The sequence below is a fragment of the Peromyscus leucopus genome, chromosome 15 (assembly GCF_004664715.2).
Source record: "Peromyscus leucopus breed LL Stock chromosome 15, UCI_PerLeu_2.1, whole genome shotgun sequence".
NCBI lineage: Eukaryota > Metazoa > Chordata > Mammalia > Rodentia > Cricetidae > Peromyscus > Peromyscus leucopus.
This window is the reverse complement of record NC_051076.1, coordinates 1,495,455-1,518,232: the sequence shown is the minus strand read 5'-3', so window position 1 is coordinate 1,518,232 and position 22,778 is coordinate 1,495,455. Positions and strand designations below refer to the sequence as shown.

The 22,778-nt window shown below is 40.5% G+C and overlaps 1 protein-coding gene and 1 long non-coding RNA gene across 3 annotated transcripts in view; one reads left to right on the top strand and one right to left on the bottom strand.

The window, feature by feature from the left end:
• The window catches only part of Fam81b (family with sequence similarity 81 member B), a 79,827-nt gene extending 68,796 nt beyond the window's left edge, over positions 1 to 11,031 (bottom strand). Inside the window, exons 1-3 of one of the 2 annotated variants that reach the window (XM_037211088.1) lie at positions 10,843 to 11,031; positions 10,332 to 10,429; positions 7,244 to 7,308 (exon numbers count right to left, since the gene is read on the bottom strand). In XM_037211088.1, coding sequence (XP_037066983.1) covers positions 7,244 to 7,308; positions 10,332 to 10,429; positions 10,843 to 10,852 — 173 coding nt within the window. In that variant the 5' untranslated portion in view covers positions 10,853 to 11,031. Of the gene's footprint in view, positions 1 to 257; positions 319 to 7,243; positions 7,309 to 10,331; positions 10,430 to 10,842 lie in introns of those variants that run through there. The other variant, XM_037211089.1, reaches the window with a different exon arrangement.
• The window catches only part of LOC119089129, a 41,329-nt gene continuing 25,142 nt past the window's right edge, over positions 6,592 to 22,778 (top strand). Inside the window, exon 1 of the long non-coding RNA XR_005092961.1 lies at positions 6,592 to 6,863. This is a non-coding gene — a long non-coding RNA (uncharacterized LOC119089129). The remainder of the gene's footprint in view (positions 6,864 to 22,778) is intronic.

Genomic DNA, 22,778 nt, shown 5'->3' with positions numbered 1-22,778 from the left:
GCCTACAGAGCTGTCTTGCAAGCCCTTATATTTAATGATTTACCAATAAACACATACCAGATATTAAGTATTCATTAAATCTTTTACTTTGTGACTTAATGTAACTCAGTGTTTCTCATAAAGACATTTGAATTAGTGATATGGGAGGACAGGGAGGTTATTAAATAGAGATTTGTTGGCTTCACCACAGATCTATTAAATCATAATCGTAGAGTGGGTCAGGAGAGCTAGGATGTGTGTATAAGGAAAGCACTTACATGATTCAAATGTACTCTGAATACCAAGCATCACTGTGTTGGTTGAGATTGGTAGTATGATCTGGGAATGAGACAAGGCAGAGTATACAATGAATCGCTAAAGTGTGAAACATGAGCTCTCAAGCTCTGTAGACATTTAGAAGCGTCTTGGCAAGTTGGAAAGCAAGAGGGTGAAACACGGGCTTCACCACTTTAAAGCCAAGGGCGGCAGTTGCTGGGTCTTCAAACGGGGCCAACAGGGCTGCTTTGCTGTTTGGTTATAGTGAGAGGCCCATGATAGCAGGGAGTCGACCAGCCAGTGCCACACAGCAGTGCTGTAGGCCAGGGCTCTAAGGGGCTTAAGTGCCCTCCCCTGAGGGATGCTGTAAGCCGAGGTCAAGATTGTTCCTAGGCAGGGAATGCAGAAGCAGACCGATCCCAGGAGAGGGACCGGTGGAGCAGGGCTGCCCCGCCACTCGCCTGTCTTTGGTCCTGCTGTCATAGCTGGCGCAGTTAGGTTTCTATTCTATTGGGCGTGTTACCGAAGCCTCTGAGGAGACAGCACATACTGCCCTGCAGATGTATTTGCTTACACCATGGAGACATCTAAGGACTTATACAAATGCTGGGCTGTCGTTCTTTTCCTGTGGTTTTTAAGGTTCATTTTTAAGTTGTTTTCTATCTACAAAGGTGTCTGGAAAGCTTGTCATGCCTAAGGCCTTCTGTTACCCAGGGCATAATTATCATGCTTGTTAACAATGCTCACCGAAGCTGTAACCAATGCTTTGTTAGTTCTAGTCACAGGATTCTCAGATGACAAAGACCCTACTTTTCCCTGCCCAATGCTGTTGCTGTAAGGGAGATTCTTTCCTCACTTGCTTCTCTAAAGCAATAACTGGAAGAACAAATCTACAAATATTTGTAATGGAATAGAATTCCTGATGGTGCTATTCAGATCACCAGGTTATTACTATTATTGAATACTATTAGTCAAACCAAAGGGGATAACCTGAGACCTTTCATTAGCAAGGTGTGGCCACCCTGGTTTTATAAACACACACAAACAAACCAACTAACTCTACTAATGTGCGGCACTAATGAGATCTTGATTTAAATTTCACCTGGTAAGGGAAGAAATGGCTGACTATCCCAGCTGTATCCAGGCGGAGTCACTAGCCACGGGAGAAAGAGCCCCTGTGGACCTCTCCAGGAGGCTTTGCACACATCACTGACTGTAGCTGAATCTGAACAGACTTTCCCCAGACTCTGAGTTCTGCCTCCCTCGAGTTGGTGTGACTTCCACCAGCTGTGCTGTGGCTGGCAGAGGCACCGGGACACGAGCCTCTCGCTTAGCTGCCTATTCTGTCCCCGTGAAGAGAGCACTAAATTTACTTAGGAGCTGCTGAGAACCATTTTGGAAACCTGTAAAAGCCAGAGACAAAAAACGGGAAAACTTAGACCCTCTTCTGAACACAAGAGGCCATACTGAGAAGATTTGTTATCTTTTCACGAGAGCAACTTTAAGGGCTAGCTATATTTTGAGTGCACAGAGTCCTATAAGGAATTGTAAAGATGTAGCGAGTATTCTGATGGTTTACAAAAATAGTTCTGTGAGTGCATGGGAATGATGAGAAAGAACTATTTTTTTATAGTTTCTCCATTGCTTCTCTATAACCAAGCTGGCAGATGGACTTCCCTGGTTGTGGAAGTAAGTCTTCGTTGTCTTACTTAACATAAGTCTGAATGCTCTGAGGGGTGAGAGAGGCAATTCATGTGTGGGCAAAGATGCCCAGGACTGGTGGGTTGCCAGCACAGAGCCTGCATGGGGACATGCCTGGAAAAGAGAAGACAGCTCCAAACAGTGACACATCTGAGAAGAGACTAGAGGGCTGGCCGTGGATCTTCAGTGAAAAGCTGTGGACTCTAAGGCTCAATGCCTCATGTTCAGTGAGGTTTTAAGAGGACTGCAAAGTTACTGCTGTCCCTGGTGTGAATAGCTTCCTTTCTTGTGGAGATGTTGGAATGGGTACAGGTTCTAAGCAAAACCCTCATGTGAATGGAAGCAGGGTGGACATCTGGATTGCACATAAATAAAATGTGTGCCTGAAGCAGCAAGTGGTTGAGGATGTTTGGAGTTCCCTTAGAGCTTGGTAGCCCATCAGGACATTTCCCCTGAAAATATGCACTCTCTCTCTCTCTCTCTCTCTCTCTCTCTCTCTCTCTCTCTCTCTGTAAATAATATGTATATCTATGTGACTTCAGTATAGAAAACATTGTATGTGGAATTGCATGATCTGGGCTCAAATTCTTTCAATTCTTGGATGGCACAATGAGCTGAACCATGGCCACACAAGATATGCTGATGTCTCAATATCCATTACATCAGAATGTGACCTTATTTGGAAGTAGGGTCATCGCGAATATTGCCAAGATGAGGTCAGAGTGGAGTTATCGGGGCCTTAAGCCAATATGGCTGGTGTCCTTGCATAAGATGGCCTTGCAAAGAACATAGGCAGAGTGAGAAGAGCGAGGGAGAGGTTGAAGTGAGACATCTAAGTGCCAAGGGTTGCCAGCTACTACCAGAAGCCTGTGGAAAGCTGTGCAGCAGCTCTGCCCTGAGCACACAGAGGAACCAGATCTGCTGACTGTGACTTTGGACTTGTAACTTCCAGGATTGTGAGATACACATTTTCGTTCAGCAACAACAGAATGGTGATGACCATGGCAGCCCTGGGAAGTTAACATGGGTGTTAAGTTGTTGGAGGGGAGGTCCTAGCACAGTTCAATTAGTGTCTTCTTGCTTCCACATAGTCCTTAGAGCTAGTGTATCACTCATAGAACCATATTTTAATTTTGTTTCATCTCCACAACGACCTCATCAAAAACTTTTCCCAATGCAGGAGACTGAGACTCGGAAGTTGTCTCAGCTGAGAGGTATCTTGGCATGCTCCACATCTGTCCTCCCTCACTGCAGCATTCATTGTTCTGATGTCTTTACACCTGCATCTCCGAGGAAGACATCTTGGAGACACAGGCGTGTTTAGTGCCTGGCTTTTGGTGTGTAACTTGCTTCAACACCATGGACCTTTCCTCTAGTCACCTTCTTCTGCTTGGTTCACATCTCTTCTTGCTGAAACCCTCCACTGTCTCTCTCTAGAGAACTGAGCTTGACTGTGGTCCATGTTCCAGCAGGGTCTTTCATTTGTCATTTCTTGGATGTGGCAGAAATTGAGACCCTCCTGAGGTAGAGGTAACTGGGTTTCTTTGGGCAGCTTTGCTCCGATGGGTTTTGGGGTCTTTGTGAGTAGCACAAGATGCCTATAGCTGTGCCTACTCATCACCAGCAACTTACCCAATATAGTGAACGTGGCAGATTACAGAAAAATCAAAGACTTCCTGTGGTTGGTGACAGCCCAGTCTGACCTGCCCTATCCAAAGCTTAGCAACAGAGTCTCGCTTTCCATTCTTATGTATCACGATATGAGATATCTGTCTCCATCACATAGTAACAAACAGTGAGTCATGTCGTAAAAAAAATGCCTGTCACTGTCCTAAGAAGACCTGGTAATGAATATCTTCAGACCCTGAATGCCACATTCTCACAAACAGAAATTATTAATCCTTTATTGTCTCACCCATTTGATACACTGAAAGTTTTATCTATCTCAATTTTATATACTATTTGACTAGCAGCCAGACTCATCCTCCCAAAATGTACCCCCAAGAAGGTTGTTGAGATATATGGTGACTATAAGTCGGCCCAGCAACTGCTCAGTGTGAAACAGCTTTGCTTCTCAGGCTCCTTTTTGATTTAGGAAACTTAGGATTTTCCCCTTAGGCAAGACAGACAAAGATTCTGATATTATAGAAATTTGTTTATATTTCCATCCTTCTTACTCCAACAATCCTCATCCCCTCTGCATTCATGCCTGACAAACTTTGTCCTTGCCCAGGTGTCCACAAGCTCAAATGCCAGCCTATCAGCAGCAATTGTCCTGATGGGCTTACTAAGAATTTCTGCCTCTTCCTTCTCTGGAATGGAAGGTATGTGAGGTCGGAATCTTTGTCTAATTTCTCACTGGTGACTTTGCAAGTGCCTAGTCCAGTGCCTGCACATACTAGGTGCCCAATAATTTGTGAGTGAGTAATGACAAGCTTTGGAAGGATTAGAAGGGGCCTCAGGAAGCATTTGATTCCAAGGTGAGAGAAAAAAAAATTCTCCCCTTACAGGAAAGCCAATTAAATAAACGTAAGAGATTCACGAGCACAATTTGTTTTCTGTTCAAAATTAAATCCTCTGAGAGGATAATATGTGCTCTAAAATCTTAACCACCTACTTTATTACATAGGAAGATGTGGATGAAAAATCATGGGCGGAATTGAGTAGCCTCAAGAACTTATCACCGATCATTTGAAACCCCGCCTTCTTAGAGAAGGCAAAAATTGACCAGAGAAGGGAAAAGGGGCTTTCTTTCTCAATCACAATCTAGTGAGCTGTGGACTTCATTAGTGTTTCCTTAACAGCTGGAGAAAATCAGTAAGAAACAAGACTCTGGTGCTTTCCAGTTCACTAAGCTTACATGAGCGTGTGCACACTGTCGTAAGGCAAGTGTGTCTGCTGACTCTGAATTAACAAATAGTGCACTTTAGAACTATTTACTGCCTTTAATATGGTGACACCACCACGTTGTCCTATAGATATGAGCAGTAATTCAGCTGCCCCACTTAGGGATTATTCACTATGACCTGACATTTAGCAAGTATTGACAACTTTGTGGGTATTGTTTCAACTGAGAGGCCAAGAAGTACCCTGTGAACAGGCAGTCTGCAGCCTCTTTAGTATGCACATCTCTAGGCTAAACGTTTTCATAGGATAGCATGATCTCTTTTGTTACTCGAGTTTTGCTTTGGGGGCTTTTTATTACCCTTTTCTGAATATTACCCTTAAACATATTGACGTATGTCTGTAAGGACGAATCCTTGGAGCTGTGTAATGTCTACTCGGGTGGTTTAATGAGTGGATGATGACCTTGACTTGTCTAAGTGCCTCCTTTGCATGCCAGTACACCGTTGCCAATTGGTAATTTACAGGATATAGTTATTTAAAGAAAATGTTTTTTATTAAATATGCCAATTCAAAATTCTGCAGTGATAGTAGCAATGTCTGGATGTCATTTTGTTTTTCTGCTAGTCAGCGTCCCATAAGCATTTCTGTAAGTACAGCTCATACAGTTCAGTCCCCCGTCACCTGCCTTACTCTCAATTATATCCGTCAGCTATAGCTCATCAAAAATTGATATTCACTACAACATGCTAGACCACTGCAGTGTTATTAAAAAGCACACAGCGTTTGGGGCTGCAGCCTGGGAGAACAGAAGTGAGTAGCACAGTGTACCTAACCATCTTGAATGGTGAATAAAATAGACACATGGCTTAGGCATTGGGGGATGGGACTGTGTGTGATTGAGAAAGAAATGAATGTTGGGGCCAGGCCATCTTTGTCTTAACTCCATTTTGCTGAGATCCAACTGGTTGAGATAGCTAAGCAAACAAAGTGTTTACCACCAAGCCTGATGACCTGGAACCCACACTTGCAAGGACAGCACCAACTCCCATGGTTCTCCTCTGGCCTGCACATGTGCACACAGGCCCGCACACATACACTTACAAAATACATTCATGAATAAACGTCATTAACCTTTTCTTGGGCTGAAATCCAAGATAATGTTCTAAAATTTAAAGTTAGTTATCGTTCTTTAGGAGTTTATTCTCTTGTCCCCTGGAATGTAGGTCACTCTGGCTCCAAACTGGAATTTTCTTAATAGATTGGAAAAATGATTTCTAGTTTCCATTTGCTGTATGCAGACAGGTGGAAACAACTGTCCCTTCTAGGATGCTTAAAGTTAGCTAATATGCCTTTTATAATCAGTTTGGGGCATCTTATATTCATTGTTCCTAACTCAGAAAAATTCATTTATCTAAGTGAAAAATCATTTCTCATGTTTTGATCCTCCCCCTTGCCCCCATAAAAAATTGTAAATCTTTACTCATGTAAGCAATCTCAGGTACGGAAAGCATGAGAAAAACTGAAACTCTGGATTACTGAAATGAATTAAATTCATTTGGGGAAATTCTTAACTGTAACTATTGCAATTAAAGGCCGAATTTAAAATTTCATCATTTTCATTGTCGAAGATGACTTTAAAAATCAGTCTACTGTTTACAGTCTTTCTTCGCATTGACTCATTTATTTGGCCACGTTTCTTCTGTGGTTATTGACTCAGAATTGTTTCAAAGCTGCAGAAAAGCCTTTTGTCCAACCTCCTTGTTTTGCAATTGAAAAGAAGGCTCTAAATTTCCCAAATGCAGGGTTGACAACAACAGTGGACAGACCAAGACCAAGTTCCCAGTTCTGTGAAGTCGTTAATAGAGGGCGGATAACACCCTTTCATGTGCTGAGAACAAGACAGCTCTAACCGGATGATTACTTCTAAAGCCCCACCCTTAAACACTAGAATTTGGGGACCTTTGGACAATATGGATCTACCAATAGTTGCATTCTAAGGGCCAGAGCTGTGACACCAAGGTCCCCCTCCTGTTCACGACTCCAAACAGGCTCCAAACACTGTAAGTAAAAATGTAATGGAATTTGGTTTTTTAAAAAGTCAAATTTTTTTTCTGATGATTAACATGCCTCAAGTTTTCCTGGGTTTTTATCAGTGTCAACAGACCTTGGTTTAACTGGAGAGTTATCTATGCGTCATGTTGTGCTGTGGGTCAACTCTTGCCCAGTTGCATTATTTCCCCCACAAATCTACAGGAATTTATGGAGTCACTTAAAGAGAAGGCAGTAACATCCATCTAGAGATAGTGAGGTTTGCCTGTTTGAGGTTCAGGCTTTCTGGAAGCAGGGAACTATTTATGGGATTTCAGAGGTTTCAGCCACTATAATCGCTACTAAGTCATTAAATGCAGTAAATAGTTAAACCGTTGGTTTATATACTTACTTGTCAACATATTCAACTAGATCTGTAGAGTGCTTGGTTGACATTTTGGCTGGAGAAAATCTTACCTAAAACAGAGGCAACAGATTCAAAATGTATCATGTGATGCTTGAGTGGACTACTCTTCATCCCTCCTGTACTTAAACAAATGTTTTTATTTTAAACAAAATATACACCACCGGTTAACCTTACACATACCGTTTGTATTGTTAGTGACTAAAACAGAAATTGAGTTCTGGGGCATTCCTAAAGAGCTCTGCTTCAATAGGTTTGGTAACACATCAGGAAAAGCTTTGTAGAAGTTAAAGCCATACATCAATCCAAGATGAAAACTTCTAAATGAAAACTCCAGTGATTATTGATTGAGTTTTGAAAGAAGTCCAAGGGTAGTGAATTATTCCTGACATAGTAATTTCCTAGGGGAATCAGCTAATTTTCAAAACAGCCCCAAACTAGAAAGCTAGTCAATCCAAGTAATTTTATATTCTAAAAAACCTTAGATGTCAGATTATTATAGATGAGAAATAAAAGCATAGAACATATGTATGTTAATTTAGAAGCATGAAACAAGTTGGCTATATGAACATTTAGCTGAAAATATCTAATTCACTATTCTACTACTTCTAGAAGTTTCTATTTCCATAAAGGTTGATAATTCAGTAACATTCCTATGAGGAAAAAGATGCCAAATATGCCCACTATTTCCATATATTAAAACAACTAAAGTTATAATGCCTTTTTAAAGTTTAAAAACAAAGCACATTTTATTTTAATTTTAATAGCCAATCATTGAATTGGATTCAGTGGAGGGAATGTAACTGGCATTCTAAGTTAACACATTGAACAAGGTATGTTTGTTGAATATTTTTCTTGGGTTATACTACTGCATAGTAAAATGATTGGTGTGGTGGTTTGAAAAAAAAAATGGCCCCCTTAGAGACTGGCACTATTAGGAGGTATAGACTTGTTGGAGGAAGTGTGTCACTGTGCAGGAGGGCTTTGAGGTCTCCTATGCTCAAGATATGCTCAGTGTGGACACAGATTTCTTGTGTTGCCTGTGGATCAAGATGTAGAACACTCAGCTCCTTCTCCAGCACCATGTCACCATGCCTTACCATGTTGACAATGGACTAAACCTCTAAAACTGTAAGCCACCCCAATCAAATGTTTTCCTTTATAAGAGTTTCCATGCCTATGATGTCTCTTCACAGCAATAGAAACCCCAATTAAGACAATGGTATTAAACATTAAGATTTTTTGTTCAGAAAGAGTTCTTTAGGAAGTTTTAATGAAATCAACTATTTCTTGGTTGATTCCGTTAAAATGGTAAGGGCTGAGACACTTACTTGCAAATTCTCTCCTCTGAACAAAATTAGAAAACCACGCAACTCTATTATCAAGAAAATTGATAGTGGTCATGCTGGCTCCATCCAGCCAGTTGGCAGGAGGCTATCGGAACAGGCTCCCAGCTGGTCAGTATGGGGCCAGTGAGCTTTTGGGAGAGTGCATAGGCTCTGTACATATTGTGGATTGGGGCCGGAAGAGGTTGGATATGTCTTGGCCCGGGCTCACCCTAAAGCAGTGGTTCTCAACTTGTGGGTTGCAAACCCTTAGAGGGGCGGTGTCACATATCAGATATCCTGCATATTAGATATTTACATTACAATTCATAACAGTAGCAAAATTACAGTTATGAAGTAGCAATTAAGTAATTTTATGGTTGGGGGTCACCACAACATGAGGAATAATATTAAAAGGTTGCAGCATTAGGAAGGTTGAGAATCATTGCTCTCAAGAATACCCCACTGTACACTTTACACTTGTGTCCTGGATACCGTTCTGTGTCCCCAGAGGGCCTGAACAGATTTCTGCCTAGCACCACTTCTCACTACTGTTTCCTACTGCAAATGCTTTGGGTCCTGAACTTATTACTCCCCTCATGCCAGCTGTTTCCTTCTCACATCTCCATGGAACCCCAAGGGTGGCGGGAGTCTGGGCTTGGTACTTCCTTATCAACTGGTTAGTCTTTGCCTTATGCATTTGACAACCAATAATGCTGTGTAAATATTTGTGGAATGAATGTGTCCAAAAGGAATGAATTACTAGGATATTCTCATCACTTCTACTTTGGGAACATAGTGTGTGTGTGTGTGTGTGTGTGTGTGTGTCTTTTCAATATATTCTTAGAGGCTAAGATGTGATTATATGTGAAAATTACTTCATAAATTATTATTATGGGATTTTTCCATATGTGTCAATTAATTAATTAATGTGTTCACAATAATATTCTAAAATGTTATAATTCTTATACTATAAAATCTTCTCATATATATTGTGATTTCATTTTTCTAATAGCTCTATTAGATCAGTATCATTGTTTTTTCATCATATATGACAAAAGTTTCTTTAAATAACTAACTTAAGATGACTCATTTTATAGGTGAGGAACTTGAGGACTGAGAAAGTAATGGGTCATGTGATGATAATCACATTTCACACTGAGCCTGTTTTGCTTGCTAACATTTTAAGTAGCTCATTAGAACCCCACAAGAGGTAGGTCTAACTAGCCTATTTTATATCAGACGAAAAACTGGGGTTAAGCAGTCACCCAAACTAAACAGAAACTCGAAGCCAGTACTTGATGTCGTCATGCTGGCTTTCTGGTACCTGATTCATAAGAAGAGACTGTGTACTGCTCGGATATTGTTAGAACTACCAAAGTCCAAAAGCACAGCTTGCTTTGTATGACCTTCGTCATTAATGGAAAACATGAGACGTATGAAAAAGGAACATTGCATATAACTATTCTTTTTTCTTAAAGAGTCTTTATCACAGTAAATCATCATCAAATTTAAAAACTTAGCCCCATATTAAAAATCAATCCAGTTAATGTATTTACAAACTGAGACAATTTTTTTCAACGTAGCCTTGCTGTGCTCAGTCACTTTATCCAGGCAGAACAACAGGAACTGCAAGAAAACAAAGAAGGAAGCCATTCTTCTGGGATTCCTTCAAACGCTAAACAACCCTGAGCTTTAGAGAAACTGAGCCAATTATTCCATTCTTAATATGAATATCTAAAAGTACTTGCTTTCATTTCTTGGTCACTAGCTGAGCCAGGAAGGGTGCCATCGGGTGGATCTGGCTGTTCTTCAGCAGGCAGGGAGGCACTTTTGTTTACATCTGTATCTAGGCAACCAGAATGCAGAAGAATCTGATGAGGAACTATGGCAAGTGAATTTTTGCATTGATGGCATTTTAAAATTTGGTGCTAGTTTCTATATAGGTGGCAAAATGTCAAGAGAGGCTTCCAGCGTGTTTGACATCTGCTTCTCCCTCCCCACCCAGGGTCCTGCCGCTGCCAGCATCACATCTGTAGCTGATGAGCAGAGCATATCTCCACAGGGGCTTCCAAAAAGCATTTAGAAGCTTTGTTGAGGTCAAACTGCCCTAAAATCTTGGGAGATATATCCTATTGTGCCCAAGAGAAGAGCTGAGGGTCTTGGATTTTTTTTTTTTTTACTTTGTTTATATATAGTAAGAAATGTAAGAGGGAAACATGAGAAATTTAAATTTTTAAAGAGTTACTCATGAGTAAGTACCTGAACTCATAAAGTTGATTCCCCAGCTTTATTATTATTACTTTTTGTTGACTTTCTTTTAATTTTTGAAAGGGAACAGAAATATGCTTTCCTTCTTTAAAAGTCAAAATGCTAAGGAATCTTGACTGCATTCAAACTAAAATTTTCATGCTTCTGAAGCATCTTTCCAAGGGTAGTTCAAGAGCATTGTGACTTAGGAGGGATCTGTGATGTCAATGGGGTCCCTCTCATACCTCAAGTCCTTAAGTCCCTAGGATTTATGAACCTGTGGTAGGTTTCCTTGATTCCAATTGGTCATTCACTTTGTCTAATCGAGTAAGTGACCCAATATTTCAAACCCTACCCCAGATTTAATTGATGACTTTGATGAGAGTACAATTTCCATCAAGTTAGAAACAGAGAAAAGGAAAAAAATGTTACTTTATTCCTTAATCTTTGTCCATGTATACTGGTTGAGGGAGCTCTTTGAGGCCATCAGGGGATCATCATGGACAGTTCAGTAGCAATGGCAGATGTGTCTGGACTTAAATACTGGATTTTTGCTTAGAAGAAATTTTATTCAATTATTTCAAAATGAAGTAAATTATTTTAATTTTAAAATGTTTTTTTCTCAGTTTTAAAATTAGAATTTGCATGTGTTAGTATTCACTTGGCTTTCATGTGTAGAAATTGGCTAGGTTACTACTCAAATTATGATTCTGGGTTTGCCTTGCTCGAAGGACTTCTTCAGGGTGGTGAGTGATAAACCTTAATCCAGAGATAAAGATGCCCCACAATTTTGGCTCTAGTATTACACTCTGCAATGCTACGCCATGCTTTAGAACTTTGAACTAAAGTCTTGTCTGGTTTACAAGCAGACTATGATTCCCAGCTCAATCGATTATCTCCTTATCCAGGACTAAGTGGCATTGGCACTAATCAGTCATTGAGTGAAATTAGGTGGTTCTGAATTCCAAGAGAATGGCTTGAAACCCCAACTCTTTATGCACTGTGGGTTAAATTGCAATCACTTCTTCAAGCTTTAGCTTTCTCTCCTATAAAATGAACTAATATTGATCCCACCAGATGGCTAATTAAATGCAATATATAATAAATTCAATTATATACTTACATTTCTCATCTGAGTATCAAGCTACTAGAAGTTAACTATTACTAGTTATTATTTCACAAGGCAACAATTATCTAAGAAATGGATTCAAGCAAGGTCTGTGGCAGGAAAAACAATTGAATCTGATCTTGCTCACCAACCTTTTTGGATTATTTCCTCCCGTCAATCAATTTTTTTCCCAAGATAGGCTTTTACTTTATATGTAGCTCAGGCTGACATTGAACTCATGATCCTCCTGCCTCAGCCTCTAGAATGCTGGAAATATGGTCATATATGACTGTATTTAGTTAAACTTACTGTTTAACCCGTGGTATTTGGCTAGAGAAAAGAGCCCCACTGAAATGGATAGTTTAACTGATTTGTACTCAAGATGTAAATTTCTGCTTTGTTTACAGAATAATGAATGTGTTTACTCTCTCTCTCTCTCTCTCTCTCTCTCTCTCTCTCTCTCTCTCTCTCTCTCTCACACACACACACACACACACACACACACACACACACACACACACACGAATATATGCATACCATTGACTTCTGACCTGTGTATGTGAAATCCTTCCTGGACATCAATGATCTATGACTCTTGCTTATTTAGTATATGTAGAGTATAACTTAACATACAAAATCTCAAAATGCTCAAGCTCAATCTAAAAATGTTTTTTAATGGCTCTATGCTGGTAGTCAATAAATCCATAAAGAAATACTGCTGAGGTGGGGTAGTCAGTATGTAGGGTCATCCAAGACAAAACCACTGTGCACTGCTAGCTTTAGGGAATGCCAACCGCTGTAGTTTTTTTTTTTTTTTTTTTGTATTTACTATGATTTTTCAGGTACATGCCCAGGAATATTTTAACAAAGTAAATCTACTAAAACTGCTTTCTGATGGGTAGAATCAAAAAGTCTTGAGAAAGGAGCAACTATTTTTAACTCACATAAAGAGTGTATATGGGCAGTGGCAGGTCTCTGTCAGGTGCTAGGTCCTCAGGTGAACTAGCCTCTAACCTGGGTCTAAGCAGGCAGTCACTATTGGCAAAGTCTTCAACTTCCTTTTTCTCCTCCACTTTCCCTTTGTGCCTCCGGCTGCTGTCTCAGCACTACTGGGCCATCCCTTCTGGGGAGACTCATCAGCTGCTGTCTCAGCACCACTGGGCCATCCGTTCTGGGGAGACTCATTTGGAACTGGACTATGTCTCTGGGTCTTTCATCTTTTCTTTGCATTCTGATTTTACCTGTTTTGATCTTATAATAACATCTGATCTGTGCTTACCATTTAGTATTTTTAAATCATTCCTCATGGTCTACCTCATGATTCACATGATAAGGAAGGCAGTGCAAGTATGACTATCCAAATATTACATATAAAAGTACAAAGTAGTTCAGAGGTGTTAAATGACTCACATGAGTCAATGATGAAGCCAACCAACTCTTGTTTCCCAAACCTTAGTCTCATGTTTCATTCCAGAACATGTCTGGAATGGAATAACTTCTCTAGTTTCAGGACAGAACACATGGATCACCTAACAGAGTCTTTAGTGCTTCCTTTCACACCAGAATGAGTACATTCAGCTCTTTTTTTTAGCTACTCATCACAGGATATTTTATTTTATTTTTTTATTATTAAGAGATTTTCTATTCATTTTACATACCAACCATGGATTCCCCTGTCCTCTCTCCTCCCACCCCACAGCCCTTCCCCTGCAAAACTCCCCCCATGCCCACCTCCTCCAAGGCAAGGTCTCCCATGGGGAGTCAGCAGAGCCTGGTACATTCAGTTGCACCCTGCACCAAGGCTGCACAAAGTGTCCCACCATAGGCACTAGGCTCCAAAAAGCTGGCACATGTACCAGGGACTGGTCCTGATCTCACTGCCTGGGGGCTTCCTAAATAGTTCAAGCTAATCAACTGTCTTACCTATCCAGAGGGCCTAGTCCAGTCCTATGGGACCTCCTCAGCTATTGGTCTACAGTTCATGCATTTCCACTAGTTTGGCTGGTCGTCTCTGTACATTTTCCCATCATGATCTCGATGTCCCTTGCTCATAGAATCCCTCCTCTCTCTCATTGATTGGACTCCTAGAGCTTGGCCTGGCACCTGGCCATGGGTCTCTGGATCTGCTTCCATCAGTCACTGGATGAGGGCTCTATGATGACAGTTAGGGTATTCAGCCATCTGATCACCAGAGTAGGCTAGTTCAGTTACCTTCTCAACTATTGCATAGTCTAAAGTGGGGTCATCCTTGTGGATTCCTGGGAACTTCCCTAGCACCCTGTTTCTTCCTATTCCCATGATGTCTTCATTTATCATGGTATCTCTTTCCTTGCTCTCCTACTCTGTCCCTGTTCTAGCTTGAACCTCCCACTCCTCTATGTTCTCATCCCCCATTCCTTGCTCTCCATTACCCCCCCTCACCCCCAGTTTGCTCATATAGATCTCATCTATTTCTCCTTCCCTGGGCGATCCATGCATCCTTCCTAGGGTCCTTCCTGCTATCTAGCCTCCCTGGAGCTGTGGGTTGCAGTCTGGTTTTCCTTTGTTTTACATCTAGTATCCACTTGTGAGTGAATATATACCATGTTTGTCCTTCTAAGTCAAGGTTACCTCACTCAGAAGGATATTTTCTAGTTCCATCCATTTGCCTTCAAATTTCATGATGTCATTGTTTTTCTCTGCTGAGTAGTACTCTATTGTGTATATGTACCACATTTTCCTAATCCATTCTTCAGTTGAGGAGCTTCTAGGTTGTTTCCAGGTTCTAGCTATTACGAGTAATGCTGCTATGAACATAGTTGAACATGTGTCCTTGTGATATGATTGAGCATTCCTTGGGTATATGCCCAAGAGTGGTATAGCTGGGTCTTGAGGTAGAAAATTCTCAGAAACTGCCATATTGATTTCCAAAGTGGCTGTACAAGTTGACTCACCACAGGATAATATTTTTAAAAACAATTTTTTAATCTTTTGAGAATGTCATACAATGTGTTTAGATCATACTCCAATTTCCAACTCCTCTGAGATCCATCATCCAAGTCTAAATTCTGTTGCTCAAATACTCTTGGATGTCAGGCATGTCCTAGAGTGTGGTTGACCTACCCAGGATCACACCCTTACAGAATGCTGACTCTTCCACTCCCAGCAGTCATCCAATGCCAATACAAATGTAGCTAGGGTGGACTTTGTGCCCACCCACCCCAACACACTGGAATTTTGTTTAGCTTGAGCTTGTACAGCTGTTGTGCATACTGTCACAATCATTCGTGAGTTCATATGTGCAACTGCCATAGTATGTCCAGAAAATACATTTTCTCCTAGTTATTCACTACCCCTGGCTCTTATAATCTTTTTGCCCCCCTCTTCTACAGAGATCCAGGAGCCTTGTGGGGAGGACTGTGATTTTTATGTCCCAATTAGGGATAAGTATTCCATAGTTTCTTATTCTTTGCACGTTACCAGTTGTGGATCTCGGCTTTAATTGCCATCTACTACAAAAAGAAGCTTCTCTAATGTGAGCTGAGAAATGCACTGATCTATGTGTACAGCAATACATCCCTAGGAGTCATTTTAATATAATGTCCATTTAGCAGAATAATAGTAGTCGGTTTTCTCCTCAGACCTATGGCCTTTCTACCCACAAGTTCTTGGCCCCGATAATGGTGCCAGATGTGGATATCATTTCATGGAGCAGCCTTTAAATTCAGTTGGAAAGTAGGTGTTTACTTTCAAGATGTTCATGCCACTATTGTACTAGTGGGCACATATTTTCAGGGGCGTTACTGTTATAGCTCATAAAATTTGCAGCTGGGTAAGTCAATTAATTGTTCCTTTACTCCTCTATACTATGCACAGCGCCTTCCAGCACTATGAAAGCTAATCAATATGGATGAAGCTTCTAGGACAGTACAAGCTTGATTTCTCCATGTTCTCAACTATATGGTGTCTTCAGCAATTGGGCCTTACCGGCAATTCTAGAGGGTAACCAAGAGAAACAGCAATAGCCTGTAATGTTTTGGGGTCTGTGGGATCTCACTGGCCAACAACTCAACAAAAGAGGCAACCCATTCCTGGTACTGGATAGCATGTGGTGTCTAGTTGGGGTATTGTACACCTGTTATGGGGTTACTTCATTTAAACTCATATATGTATGTGTATGTGTATAAGTATATGTACATATTTTAGGAAATTTCTACAGTAGTAAGTTTCTATATTTTAAAAAGGTCATCAGTGTTAGTTATCCCTTTCGATACTCCTATCTCCACCTTGCCCTCCATTTAGTGTTTCTTGTTCCCATATTCCCTTTTTCCTCTTTATGTCATTGCGTTCTATCTCCCCTGCTTTGGAAAATTTCTCTCTCTCTCATGTCCTCTTACTAGTTTCCTAACTTCAATGGGTATTCCAAATGAAATTCACATATCTAAAGGCTCAATGACAGTATCCATATATGAGAAACAATTGTAACATTTGTCTTTCTGGCTCTGGGTTACTGAACTTTTTCACTTTTCTATTGCTTTAAAAAGCAATGACCAAGACAGCCTGAGGAATGAAAGAAGCGTTTATTGGGGCTCAGAGTTCCAGCACCATCAGGGTGGGAAGCATGGCTAAGGTGGAAATGGAAGCAGGAACAGCCGAGGGCTCACATTTCGGACCACAAACAGGAAGCTGAGAAAGCACACTGGGAATGGCACAAGGCTTTTAAACTTCAGAGCCTGTCTCTCCCACCCACCCTGTGACATACTTCTTCCTCCATCAAGGCCACACCTCCTAAGCCACCCCAAACAATGCTACCAATTGTGCTCTAGACTGTGGAAGTCATCTCATTCAAACCACCACACTCATTTCTGCATGGAAATTTAAAAAATAATCTTAAATTTTGTATGGATACACTAGCCAAAACAATCCTAAACAATAAGAGAACATCCTTGATTTTAAGTTTACTACAGAGTAACAGTAATAAAGCAGTATGGTCCTGGCCAGAAAAAAAAAAAAAGAAAAAGAGACCAATTGATAAATGGGATATAGTTGAAGACCTGGATATAGTTCCATGCAGCTATAGCCCACCTGTTTTGCTTTGTTTTTTACAAAGACACCAAAAATACACACTGGTAATAATAATAATAATAATAATAATAATAATAATAATAAATTAAAAATAATAAACATCTTGGGCTTCTTGCCCAGAGCCAGGTAGACCACATGGCCGGGTGCAGGTTCAGGGGCTGAGTCTGCATCTGCATAAGCTCCAAGCTGCTGTGCCCTCCCACTGAATTTACTGGGCAGTAACAGCATGTCAACCTCAGCTCTCCCTCTCACCTGTCATCACCATCCCATCTCCAGTTCCACCTCTCTCCACAGTGTATGCACCACTCCATTTTACTATCTTTCTCCATCATATGCTTATTTATCACAGTAATGCACACACACACACACACACACACATACACACACACACACACACACACACACCAGCCTGTAGGGGTCTTCTCCCCTCCCCAGGCCCCAGTTTCTTTCTTGAATGTCTTAAAATTTTTATTATGCAAGTCTTTCACTCCATTAGTTATGTTTATTCCAAGATTTTACACACACACACACATAGACACACACACACACACACACACACATATTTGAGGCTATCATGAATGAGATTATTAGTTCACTGATTTCTTTCTTGGTATGTTTGTCATGTGTATATAGGAATGCTACTGGTTTTTGTTGTTAATTTTATATACTGCTATTTTGCTAAATGTATTTATAAACGATAAGTTTTCTGATAGAGTCTTTAGTGTCTTTTATGTATCAAATCATATTATCAGCAAATGCAGGTACATCATTTCCTATTCATATACACTTATCTTCCTCATTTGTCTTATTGTTGTAGCCAAGTCTTCAAGAACTATATTAACAGGAATGGGGAGGGCAGACATCCCTTTTTTTGTTCCTGTTTTTACTGGAAATGCTTTTTTTTCTTTTTCTGTTTTAGCAAAATGCTGGAGGTAGGGTTGCTATATACTGCATTTACTGTGCTACAATATGTCCACAGAGGACAATCTGGGTAAATGATAAATTTTACATCTACCTACAAAATCAGATAATAGTACAGTGTTAAAATTTTCATATAACAATCAGATATATGAATATCTTAGAAATAGTTCATTGAGCACAGTAATTACTATAATAAATAAATAAATAAATAAATAAATAAATAAATAAATAAATAAATAAAGTTCATGTTCTCTTAGGTCCACTTTGTCAATTTTATTGAATTTTCTAGGTGTAATTTCTTACATAGGGCCTCAATATATGTTAATTGAATGAATAAAAGAATTTGTGTTTTGGCCATTAAGAATTGGAGAAATGCTATTGGAGGAACAAGAGAAGCTCTTCTTTATGAATGCCGTAGACTTTTCCTGAATGGGACAGGGGGGTCTGTCCCATCATTTACACACAGATGTGACCCTTAGGATTTCTGCCAAGTACCTCAGCATTCTGAGAGTCCTCTTGGACTTTTGGAATCCTCTGTTTAGGAGAGTACTTTGTATTTAAGGTAATAGTTGTTCTGGGGTCACGGGAAATACAAGGATGAAAAAGAAAAGAAATCAGCTGTGACCAAAAAGCTTAGTCTTCCTGTAGGAAAGACCGTGTGCCTCCAGCGCCATGGATTCCATATTAAGGCTGGGAGGGCTGCATCACCCAAAATGACCGTTCTTCTGGACCCCCTATGCTACCCTAACTAACTTAACTTTAGTGAAATCCACAGCTCCATCCACCTCCTTCCTTCCCGTGTTAGAGTATGCCTGAAGGAAAACATGTGGCCACACTGAGTATCTTGGAAGTCAAGATCAGTCTTAAGCTTCCTGGTAATTCCATCTTTCTTCTCCACTCTCCTGATCTGCTAGAGGGTTTCTGTCCCCTTTTCTTTGGCCTCTAACTGTCATCATTTTCTCTCTGAAGTGATAGGTTTGCTGTTTTATCAGGAAAACAGAAATAATTAGAAAGATATTTTGACAAGCCCCCCAACACACTGCCTCCACTGTTAAGACCCGCCCGGTGTTCTGACATCATCTTACATAAAGCCCCCCTTTAAGAGGAAAAAAACCCTCCCCTCCTTTTTCTTCCTCTCCCCCTTTGTCTCTTCATGAGGCTGCATGCACCTCCGCTTTCCTTTCTCTCCGTTTCCCTCTGTTTCTCTCCCTCCCTCCCTCTTTCTCTCTATTCCCTCTCCCCTCCACCTTTAAGAAAACTTTCCACATAGATGCCATGCCTGCACCATGGGCGTAACTTTCCACTGTGCCCCCGTGGCCGTCGCCTGCATGATGTGTCTCCTTGGCTCAAACCTGCCAAGGCCTCTTGTGAGTGGTTCCGTAACATCCACTGCATGAGCAGACCTCCGCGTGGCAGTGCCTGTCTGCCGCCTCTCCTGTTTCTATAGCTAAACCATCTGTGCTCATGGTAAAGACAATCAACTATTGTTTGTAGTGCCCATACCACTTCATACATTAGAGAATATCACTCCAGGGACGTCCCCACTTTCTTTACTGTAATTATTTGCATGGAAATAAACGCATCTTTAATGCTTCCTGCTCAATTGGAATCAAATAGTCTTCGCTTGATTTTCACTTTCCAACTACCACTCAACTTGTTCTTTTTCAGGAAAAAAAAACAAAAACAAAACAAAAAAACAAAACAAAACCTGAAACTCTTGGTGATAGTCCTTTTCGTTTTGTTTTTGTTTGGAATCTACTCTTTGCTATGGTTTGAATTGTACTTCCCTCTGCTCCAAATTCTCATGTTGACGCTCTAAACCCCAAAGTGACGGCACTTGGAGATAATCTTTGTGTGAGAATGAGGATTGAGTGAGGTTATATGGTGAGGTCCAAATCTGATTGGACCATGGTTCTCTACAAGGAAAAAAAAATTCTCTGTCTGTCATGGAGGACACATAGCAAGAAGGTTGCCATGTGAACAAAGGAAGGGGGCCCTTGTATGAAACTGAAACTACAGCCCCCCAACTTTGACTTCTGAGTCTTCAGAACTGAGAGGAAAAAATAAACTTCTTTCACATCAGCCTTCCACTCTGGCATTTTGTTTTGACAGTCTGAATACTAATGTTTTCTGTTCCTTTTAATTTGTATTGAAGGTATGCACCTCCAGGTCTCCTGTAACCTGTATGTTGTTAAGTCCAGTGGTTAATCTCAGGTTTCACTGTCCCAGTCCCATCAACAGCATTGACGGACATGTCTTCTATGTGAAACTTCCTTTATGAGGCTCCCAGAGAAGAGTCTCTTCCCCTTCAGTACTGTTTCCTGGGTGTCTTGTCCCTCTTCCTGTGTTGTTATTCAGTGAACCATCATTTCAGTTTGCCAAGGACTTTCTCAGAAGTCCCACATTCCTGGAACTACTCATTGATGAAATAGTTTATGGTGATATTTTATTTGTGCTGAAATGTGATTTTATTTGTATGTTAATAAATAAAGTTGCCTGGGAATCAGAGCTAAGAGCAAGCCATTAAGCAGAAGTCTGGTGGTGGTGGCACTTGTCCTTAATCCGATCACATGCAGGCAGAGTCTCTGTGTGGTCAAGGACACAGCCAAGCGGTGAACCGAACCTTTAATCCCAGTACCAACCATAGAGACCTGGAGGTCTGTATAGACAGGCAGTGACAAGGAAGTCATGTGGTTGGGTTTACAGCCAATGAGAAGGCAGAACTGAAAGTCAATAAAAAGACAGGACACAGGACGAAGGTCGCTCTTTCAGGGGAAGGACAGCAGAGGCAGCGGGTGGTAAGATAAGGTGGTCTAAGCTCTTGGCTACTGCTCTGATCTCTTGGGCTTTTAACTCTTTATTTGGCTCTGTGTTTCTTATTTAATAAGACCGTTTAGAATTTCGTCTACAATAGTTGCGTACACATCTCTGAATGTTAAGGAAGATCTTTCTCTGCCACACAGGATACAGCAAGGAAGTAGTCTGCACAGGGGTCCTCATCAGAAACAGAACCTGCCAGCGGTACTTTGATTTTGAGCTCCTGGCTCAGTAGTTGACGTTTATTCACCACCTTAACGAACTCCCCCATTCTAAAGGCTGCACATTCCCCAGTCTTCCTCCCAATTAACTGCTTCCTCATACTGTCTCCTCCATTGCAGCAGGTGGAAAAAGCCTTTTCAAGTTACTCAGATACAACCCTGGAATCTTCTTTGACCTCTGTCTTATACCTACCTGTTCTCCTCACTTTCAAAATTACTCACTTTGGTCTTTTCTTACCCTCTCCTTTGTAATTCAATCCATAATTATCACTCTCCTGAACACTGTTTTTTTAAAACAAAGCTTCTTTTTACCAAACTACCTACCATTAAATCATTCTGAGTGGAACAGCTATTTTGTTAAAGCCAAGACTGGATATGAAGTGCACCATAGGTTTGCACATGTGTTTACATTCTTGGTCATTCTGCCTTGCTCATAATAGCAAGTTAATAGAAGCAGTCTAGATGTTTATCAACTGTAGAAAGCTTTTTTGTCAGCCATCAGTTCACAAGTAATGACACAGAGACTTCTCACTAATTATGAAAGCTCGCCTTAGCTTATACTTGTCCCACTAGCTCTTAGAACTTAAATTAACCCATTTATATTAAATCTATGCTTTGCCTCACAGCCTTTTACCTTTTCTTCATTCTGTATGTCCAACTCCCTCTATGTTTCAATGGCATCTGACATATGCTTCAATGATCTCCTCTTCCTCTCTCGCCCAGAAGTCCCACCTATCTCTTCTGCCTAGCTATTGACCATTCAGCTTTTTATTACACCAATCACAGCAACACATCTTCATACAGTGTACAAATATTCTGCAACAATCAATAGATGAATGGGTATGTACAGTCAAATTTTATATAGCTGTAAAGAAAAATGAAAATTTTAGGGAAGGAGGTACAATTATAGTCAGTATATTAAGTGAAATAAGCCAGACTCTGATAAAGGAAGTCAAATGATTACTTTACTGTTTATTATCAGTAAAATCCATGCACAAATTTCACAATAAGGGATGGGGAATCTGAACTAGGTCACCAGCTATTCCTGCTCCCACCATTTGTGCTCTCTTTGTCCTCTGAAAAGCCTGTATATCCCTCTGACCTGCCTTATCTTTGGGTCACATCCACTCTCAATGAAAACTCTGCCTCTCAGACCTAAATGCTCCTTCCAATGGGTTAGCTGACTTATGACAGGATTCCCATAACATTTCCCTCTTTTTGTCTAATTAAAAAGGAAAGGTTCTAACTCTAATAAACTATATACAATAAGAATTATTATCAAGTATTGTCCAGAAGAGAAGAAAGGTAACAACCTTAACTAAAATGAAACTACATCTAACGAGAACAATTATTAAGTAAGAAATATGTTCTAAGTGTCCAGACCACAAGTAATTGGCAAATTTATAGAGTTTATTCCAATAGCTGTCCTCTCCTGAAGAATCCAAAATTTTGTATCTAATATATTTTTAGCTAAGATTTGGGAGAACTGTAACTGTAACTTTAACATCAAAGACCTGAGAAGGAAAATAATATTACCTGAGTAAGCAGGAAGTGCAAGCAAATGTCTTCCAAAAAAATGTAAGAAATGACAGAAACAGCTAGCTGCCTGGACAGTTACCCAAGATTCTTCTACAATACTGGGGCATCCATCTTTGGCCTATAGGTCTAGAATATCCGACAGATCTTTTTCAGAAGCAGGAATTTTGAAGTACTGTCCTGTCTTGGCAAAGTTCAGCAGTTGCTTTTTTTGTGTGTCCTACTTGTCCAGATTGGACAGCATATTTACTGTCAGCAGTTGAGGCAAGTGCAGTTTCTTG